Here is a 9,660-nt window from a genome sequence, read left to right on the forward strand (position 1 = left end):
ACCCGATGGAACGAAACGGTGGTTACCCACCTGCAAAAGTGAATGCACCCCGTATGAAGGGCAACAATTTGCAACACTAGAAGACGGACTAGCCTTCTACCGGGCATACGCAATTACTGTCGGTTTTGATATCAGAAAAGGAACAATGCGCATGAATAGGGAATGGAAAGTTCACATAAAATACATGTTATGCTCACGGGAAGGATTCAAGCCCCCCAAGAAGGGCAGTAACACAGCCACCGACATGGTAAACACCACACAACCAAAGAAAAGAAAGCGGGTGTCAAAAAGAGTTGGTTGTAAGGCCCGAATTGTGATAACAAGGTGTAAGACCGGCAATTATACGGTCCATGCAGTGGAGTTATGGCACACACACTGCCTATGCTCAGACATTGGGAGACCCTTCTTGAAAATAAATAGGAAGTTGGATATTGGACATAAAATATTCCTAGCAAACTGTGCAAGGGCAAACATTGGTTCTACCAAATCTTGGAGACTATACAAAGAAATGGTAGGAAGTTTTACTGATATAGGGGCAACATCCACGGATTTCTGCAACTTCAGAAGGGATTTGTTGGCGTATATTGCTGGAGCAGATGCACAAATGGTGGTAGAAGACATGTACAAAAATAAAGAGGCCAACCCAGACTTCTACTTCGATTTTGATCTAAACGAAGATAGACAACTATGCCGGTTGTTTTGGGCTGACGCAATATCACGGAAGAATTTTGCATGTTTTGGCGACGTGATGTCATTCGACGCTACGTACAGCACGAACAGGTACATATGACTCCAATTAAAGTAGTTGAATTTAATGAAATTGTTATCCAGTATGTGTTAGTACTCAAACACACATGCATGCACATCTACTAAACATTGTATGCACAATATAAACCATGAGATCCGATCACCAGCCCTGGTAATTGAAGCGATCGAATCAATGCTTAATTACACTGTGATGTTTTATGTGCACCCCTATGTATTCGTGAGTGCACAACAGCATGCATGCAGTTTTACTATTATATGTCTGCCGGGCAGGCCAAAAAAAAAAAAAATGAGGCTTGTCTTACTATTATATGTCTGTGCACTAACTGAGAAACAATATACACCATGCAGATACAAGCTTGTATTTGTACCGTTCACAGGAGTGGACAACCATAAACGAAGCATTACATTTGGAGCGGGCCTCATTGCAAGAGAAGATGTGGAGTCGTATGAGTGGTTATTAAAAAGCTTCAAAACCGCGATGGGGTATACACCAAGATGTACTATTACAGATCAAGATCTGGCACTAAAAGTCGCAATACCCAACATTATGCCAGAAACGAGACACCGGTTCTGTATGTGGCACATCATGTCAAAAGTCGGGGACAAGGCAGGACCTGCACTGGCAAAGAACATCGACTTTAAAAAGGCCCTAAACAATGCAGTATGGGATGAAACCTTAAGTGCCACCGAATTTGAATTGAAATGGGCAAAGGTAATGCAAGATTACAACCTTGTTGAGCACAGGTGGTTTAACCAATTGTACGAGGCACGTGCATCATGGATACCCGCATATTTCCAAGATATACTCATGGGAGGACTACTCAAAACAACATCACGTTCAGAATCGGAGAACAGTTATTTCGGCAAATTCACCAATCACCACTGCAGCCTAGTCGAGTTTATAATGCAATACAACCGCGCCATAGAAGAACAGAGGCATAACCAGGTAAAGTTGAACGCAGACTGTGAAGGTTCAACCCCTGAACCGAAAACCCCGTTGGGCATGGAACGCCAAGCAGCGGCATTGTACACCATCAACATATTCTACGAGTTCCAAAAAGAAATATGGGCCGGAAGTTTCACATGCAAAATCACCAATAAGACACTTGAGGCCGGGAACCGGAGGTACGTTGTACACGAAACAGGTGCGAAACTGTACGAGGTAACACACCAAGAAGCTACCAACAAAACAGAATGCAGTTGCAACAAATTCAACAGAGTAGGAATCTTATGTAAGCATGTGCTGGCAATTTTCAAGGACAAAGGCATCGAAGAAATACCAGGACACTATATTGTTCCCCGATGGACAAGAGACGCATGTGCACGGCCAATGTATGATATTGTGTTGAAAGGCAGCCCTAATACGCAAGGGGGAACGAACTCAAATCAATTGCGAACCAACTCTGGAATGAATTCTACAACTGCTTGGGATTGGCTAATGGAAGTGAAAATGAAATGGCTCTAATGTTGACAACAATGCAGCAGCTAAACGGGAAGTTAAAGAGTGCTAAGCAACAAGCCAACCCAAGCACCAGCCACCAATCAGTGATTGAATCAATAGTCAACGCTACTGCACCTACCGAGATCCAAATCAAGCCACCCAATGTTACAAAAAACAAGGGCAGCGGGAAACAATTAAAGAACAATAAAGAGAAAGCAATGGAAAGAACGAAGAAAAAGGTGAGGACATGTGCTACTTGTGACCAACCGGGCCACGACAGCCGGAATTGTCCAGAAAGAAAAGACATATCAGACGAGTAGCCTCCAGTGGTTTAAAATACTACGAATTCTAGCACAATTTAAAGTTGAATTAGATACTTGTCAAATATTAGAATTTTATCCATCACTAGTTCGTTTGTTCAGCTATGCACACTAACTACCATCAATGTGCAAACAGTTTTTATTTCTAAACCTACAGTGTAATAGTCAACTACTTGATTCGCTCAACTATGCACACTGTGTACCACCAACGTGTACACACAGTTTTACCACTACGCCCACGCGCTAATAGTAAACTAGTTAATATCTTCTTCTGTGCACCCGGTCCACCATCATTGTGCACCCATAGGTTTTATTACTACGCCTATGAGTTAATAGCCAAATACTCACCATGGTGAACTTTATTAAATTCATACCCATCTTTGCCACCTTCAGTTGCGACTACACAGTATTTTACCCCAAGGTGCACCCACAAATTTAACAATAACCGTATATAATTAAATTCAGCTGGACCATTTTTAATTTTACCGATGAAAACCAATGTACTACGAACAGACATGCACAGTATTTAACCCCAAGGTGCACCCACAAATTTAACAATAACCGTATATAATTAAATTCAACTGGACTGTTTTTAATTTTACCCATGAAAACTAATGTACTACGAACAGACATGCACACTTCGAACCGCCAGCTCACACACACGCTTTCAATTAGAAAACCCTACAAGCTAATAGAAAACTACTTAGGTGAGTTTAATTTCATACCATTTCACACATGGCTTTATAATTAAATAGTTGTGCACTAAGCCTACACGTTAATAGTCAACTAGTTAATTTGTTCCACTATGCACCCGGTCTCCAACCACTGTGCACCCCCCCCCCCCCCCCCTCGTTCTATAAGTAAGCCAGTTAACAGCAAAACACTCACTACGGAGAAATTTATTAAACTCACAACACATTTTTGACATGTAATCCGTTGCGAACGCACACTAATTAACGCCAAGGTCCACCCACCTATTTACCAATAGCCGTATACAATTAAATTTAAATGGACCCACGAAACCCAATGTATTATGAACAGATATGCCCACTTAGAACCGCCATTGCGCACACGTACTTTCAATTAGTAAACCCTATAAGCTAATAGTAAACTACACGTTTGAGTTTAATTGTATCCCATTTTTTTTTACCCATGACTTGATAATTAAATAGTTGCACACGCACATTAGATAATATAGACCTACTGCCTTCTGTGTACTTTAGATGAATAGAGAACCAAGCATAACTCATTAACCTATGCACCCTAAGTTAAAACACTGTGCATCCAAACACACACAGAGCTGCAACCCACCAGCAAATGAGATACCAAAATATAATTAAACAAGAAGCAATTAATAACATAATTTTGACACTAATAAACAAACAACCAACTGCGAATAAACAAACGTCATGAGGTTACACAGGTGCAGCCCTTACTTAGCAAAAAGAATGAGAACCCAACAAACTAAATACCGGCTTAATCCCCCATACACAGTAACAATGGTAGCTACATAAAAACCCCAAAAAGGTACGCATACCACGGCAAAAACAACGAACTAATATCAATTAAACTAAAGACACCAAAGACACGGACCTACGGGATCAATGTCACAAACTTATACGCCCGAACAACATTCACAGACTTTAGTAAATTGAACTCTGATGTTGCGATTTCCTTCATGTAGCATAACCTTAACTTCTTGAGCTGACCAACGTTACCTTTTCTAAGCCCACACCTCCATCTGGCCATTCCCTACCCCATGTAAGACTCCATATGACGCATGATATAGACCCCGCAGTCAACCGTATTCTTCCCATCCTGCCAACTCATCTGCATACGCTTTGGCTCCAAACACGCACACATCGAAGACCTCCCCGGATGAATAGTGCTAAAGAATTCCATTAGCATGCCCAACTGTAAGACACCCCAGATTGCAGACATCAAAAACCGAAAAGCGCAAAGAGGAAAAAAAGTACCAAACTGTGCAAAATATATGACATACCAAATCCTCTGGGCAATCCCCATATTTCAGCTTCGTATTAGGCTGAAGAGTCGAATTGTCAATTATCTCACACCGGAATTTTCGAAAATCAACGCATATAAGGAAGTAATGTTTCTGACGTAGAATGGGGAACATAAACTGCAAAAAAACACCGACGCACCACCTTAAAACCAAAATGACAGACACAAAACTCAATCCCTATGCACACAGAATATGAAGGACAAGCAGTCTAGAAGCCATGAACAACAAAAAAATTCATACCAAATCAACTTCAGAAATGTAACGATATGGCGTCGCTTGAAACTCCTCGTGCAGCCTATCCTTGAACAACGCAAACCGCTTATCCCGATCAAGGGAGGTATCCACGACAGTATGAAGCTTCAAAAAGAGTAAAATTAGCACAAAAAAAAAAAAAAAAAAAAAAAAAAAACACCTAAACATGTCAAACTATCATACCACAAAAAGATGCAATTACAAACAGTGGAAAGAGTGGAGGCAAAAAAACGAGAAGGGGCATTCGGTTCCTTATACCGCTCCCGACAATTTAACAGACAAGCCCATGCGTCTACAACACCAACCTCAACCAAAGACCCGGGTGCCAAAGACATCAAGTCCGCCCACCGCGCCACACTACCACCCACATCAACCAAAATCTCCTCCCTACACAAAAGTAATAAAAAAAAACACACCAATCACACACACATAACCAACACAATATGTCTATTAAGAAATGGTTCCAGAAACTAACATGTCCCCCTCAGCTGCACACAACAATCAGTTGCAAATAACCGACTCCTCTGGATTGCCTAAAGGTGGAAACCCAAGATCCAGATTTGACAACTGCAAAGGCAAAGCATCCGGCGGGATAGTAACACCCCTAGACCGTTTGACAGGGGCTTGACAAATACGCCCGTTAGACCGACACCGGCTAGGCTCACCCCCACGAACAGATGGCTGCACAGAAAGAAGTGTGAGCATCAACAACCAAGTCCTGAATTTAAATTACACCATGCCACTCACCTAAACTACGCACCCATAAGTGCAAGCAAGTGCAACCATTTATACACACCCACACCCACACATAAAAGCTCAATCCATCACACCAACTATGAGTATATAGCTAACCATGAGAAGTGACAGCACCAACACCCAAGTCTTGAATTCAAACTAAAAAATTGCCACCTACTTAAACTGAGCAGACAAAAATTGCAGCGAGTGCATCTATTTATACACATCCACGCACGCATCAAAAACATTACTACACAACAACCCACACAACTTTATACAGCAAATGCATCCATTAATTCGCAAGCATGCCCACACCTACTATAAACAAATAACAAAGCAACTGAATTTTTGAAAAAAAAAAAAAAACCCCCAATGAAAAGAATGCACACATCAAATCCATCCATTTATACCAATTTAAATCTCATTCCTCTATACACAAACATACCAAACCATGCTCAACCGGCGTAGATAACGGAGCATCAACATGCACAGGTAACTCTGAACCCCCCGGGCAAGCACCCTGAGCCCCAATATCACACACAATGGAATCGCCACCACCATGCTCTTGGATCGGACCACCCTAGCAAATAGGAATAGAGTGAAAAAAAAAAGTAATGAGTTATACCCCAACAAAACCAAAACCAATGTGAACGCACACAAGTAACCCAACAAAACTGACCTCAACACCAGAAAAAGGACGACCAGTATTGGCCGGAGTCAAACCACGAACCACATCCCCAATATCAGCCCCCTCACGATCAGGAAAATCTTGCGTAATACCTAGACTAAAGGATGGAATATCATTAAAAACAACGGGCTGCTCATCAGAACGCACCTCTCTAACAGCCTTTACAACCTCAAACACCTGTCGAAGCAACCCGCCATCAAAAGCACCAACGGGACCCTGCTTTGCCAACTCTAAAATATCTCTTGAAAACAACCTTGATCTTTCTAATACAACATCTGCGAATGTCTAACCCAACAAAAGAGGATGACACATTAAATAAAACCCACCCATAAAGACACACACAAACACCACTTGCCCGTGTGCACCCCTAGAACATAAACATAAATGAATGCCTACCAACAAAACCCATACCTTTGGCCCATAATCAACTGCATCTGAAGACGGATTGAGCATGGGGGGCTCAATCATACCAAGGCCAAACCCGCCACCAAGAATCTCGGAAAATTCCCGTTCATGAAGTAAACGTGAAGACCAACCGCGCAGACCAGGAATACACCGGGGGACAGAGCGCGCACCATGCACAACACGATCCACATAAAACAACTGAAAAAAGAACCAAAAATAATGACAAAATTAATTGTACCGACATAGTGGGAAAGAACAAAACAGAAATCACCAAACAGAAAAAATTACACCAAGAATACCGTAACAAACTCAGCCGGCCCAATAAAGAACTTATGCCGACCCGAACGCCAAGCAGACTGCGTCTCACCCAACGTGTCGACCACCAGCTTGCACCAATTTAAATCACGCACGCTAGACACATCATCAAAATGATGCCAATACATCTGGTTTGCATAGCCGCTACACATACAAGAAACCAATGTGGAGAGCACCAACATAAGAAAATGGCGCTTAAACCAGACGCCACCATCCACCGCACCAACCATCCTAACACTAATCTCCGAAGGGGTAACCCTGTACCTGGACTTCTCGAATAACCCCCTCCAGTGTTTCAAAGTGTTGCTGATCTTACGTCTATCCCGCTGAACCATATCAATATGACCACGCGGAAACCCCAAAATCAACTCCACATCACTCTCATCCACCACCAACGATCTCCCGCCCCCAAGATCAAACGACTTCGATTGGCTATCAAAATTATACAGCAGCCACCACAGAAGCCGCGGAGGAAGATCCTCAACCTCAAAGTCCAACAACGCCCCAAACCCGAGCTCCCGAATGTCAGACTTCTCCTGAAAGCTCAAGTCTTTCAGGGCATTAACCAATACCACCGACTGCGCCCTCATCTTCACTGTAGGATACAAATCATCCTCCTCAGGGGTGAGTTCACAATCAGGGGCGTTCTCCTGTGACAGCTCTACCGGAATCCTCGGGCGGATTGGCCTAGGCGGCGACACAAAGTCACTATCATCCTCAGATATCCCCGAAGGACCCGCATCTGACTGAGCACGCTTAGAATTTTTAGCTGCACAAACAAAAAACATGCACAAGCACGTGAAGTAACATTTAAACAACACTAAGCACGCATAAAGCATAGCAAACGCACCCATTTACCCACGAACATGCAAACAAAACCCCACCACTCCAAACCACAAACTTGCACCTAACCAACCCTTGAATTCAATAAACATAACCCACTTACTAAAACTACACACACACAAATACCACCAAGTGCATCAACTAAGATTCAATACATATTAATATGAGTATCGTTCAAAAGATCTCATTCAAATATGCTTAAAAATATATTCTGTAATATTAATTTTATTCATTTATACAAAAAAAAAAAAAAAAAAAAAAAAAAAAAAAAAAAAAAAAACTCATGCAGTCAATTTCCCTACTGCGTTCACTGGATTGTGAGCCAAAAGACCATGATTTTCCCTCTTGGATCTGCTACAATCCTAAGACATTCAATTCCAGGCTTCTTCAATATACTAATTAAACATGGGCAACCCACACAAGGTCCCTATCCGCATCATTACTAAACATTAAAAGGCACAACCAACATTGAGAAGGTTGATGGTTTTAGGACAGTTTTCAAGAGAAGAGGCATCACTGTGTTTTCATTTTTATTTACACTTTAAAGTTCTGAAATATGTAATTCTATTCCATTGCAGTGGCTTAAAAACACACAGCAACAAGCTGCTATCCGGGAACCACTGTCCACACCACCCCTACCCCCACCCCCCCAATCACACACAGCTCACCTAATGATGGAAACAATTACAGAACAAAAATCTAAAAAACAGGAGTGAAATTATAAAAACTTACCTTTAGCTACCAACAATCGAACAATCGGTACAGGAGTGAAATTAAATAACACTAATATGCATTGAGTTCAGACTGTCCGAGTTGGGTAATGATCTGGTTCGTTGAATTGACCCCCCAAAACTATTAAATGATGTTTAGATTTCCCAATTTCAAATAAATTAACAATGAAAATTTTAAAATTCTCAATAAATCTTAAAACTAAATTCTAGAAAGACATTAACATACACCCCCAAAATTATAAAGAACCCCAATAATTTTGGTCGTCTCCGTGGTCAAGCCGCAGCCACTGCTGCTAAATCTGACAAGGGTGCTTAAATTCAATTTTATTGTATTAGTTATGTACAAGTTGAGTTTCGATCTCTGCCGTTTTTATCTTCCTTTTTGTTTTCTGGCATATACCCCAACCTTACTGGAATTTAACAGTAAATTTTGGCTTAGTGAATTTTGTTTGAAGTTGAGCTTGAAAAAAAAAAAAGAAAAAAAAAATCCCAATAAAACCCTATTCTAAATCCGCCACCAATACCCGCCGTTAACCACCGTCTGCCACCACCACCCCCCACCACCCACTCACACATAACTCGCCTAGTGCTGAGAACACACATGCATAATCGACCAACACCCGAAGCCAAACACTGCGAAAGGGGGCAAGACATACCTGGCTTTTTCCGCTTGGCTCCACTACGGTCCCCCTCTACGCCCATTGTCCAAACTGCTAATGAAGCCACGAATCGCCGGCGAGAAAGCAGAAGCACGATCACGGCAGAGAAGAAGAGAGAGTCCGGAAAGCAGAGAAAGAGGGATCGCCCGGGAAAAACGATGTCTCACAATGATGATTCAATCCCTATAGGATTTGAACCGATTAAAATAAATCAAAACCCCCCAAAATACCCCCCCCCCCCCCCTTACCGTAAAATAGCACATTAATTTATTAAAACCCACCCTAAATAATTAATTAAATCCTGGCCATCCAAACCCAAAATCCAACGCCCCTGATGAATCCGCACGTTTGTATTTTAAGACCCGTTTGTATTTGAATAGAATCCTATGTATATATATATATATATATATATATATATATATATATATATATATATATATATATATATATATATATATATATATATATATATATATATAT

General features: G+C 41.5%; 1 protein-coding gene across 1 annotated transcript; it reads left to right on the forward strand.

Annotated features, from left to right (window-relative positions):
- Positions 1-237: 237 nt before the first annotated feature.
- LOC109188002 (protein FAR1-RELATED SEQUENCE 5-like) lies at positions 238-2,233 on the forward strand. The gene is made up of 2 exons (XM_019338459.1): positions 238-780; positions 1,117-2,233. Exons 1-2 carry the CDS (start codon positions 245-247, stop codon positions 2,231-2,233), a joined length of 1,653 nt encoding a protein of 550 aa, XP_019194004.1. The 5' UTR covers positions 238-244.
- Positions 2,234-9,660: the final 7,427 nt, after the last annotated feature.

Source organism: Ipomoea nil, unplaced genomic scaffold (assembly GCF_001879475.1).
Source record: "Ipomoea nil cultivar Tokyo-kokei standard unplaced genomic scaffold, Asagao_1.1 scaffold0191, whole genome shotgun sequence".
Taxonomy (NCBI): Eukaryota; Viridiplantae; Streptophyta; class Magnoliopsida; order Solanales; family Convolvulaceae; genus Ipomoea; species Ipomoea nil.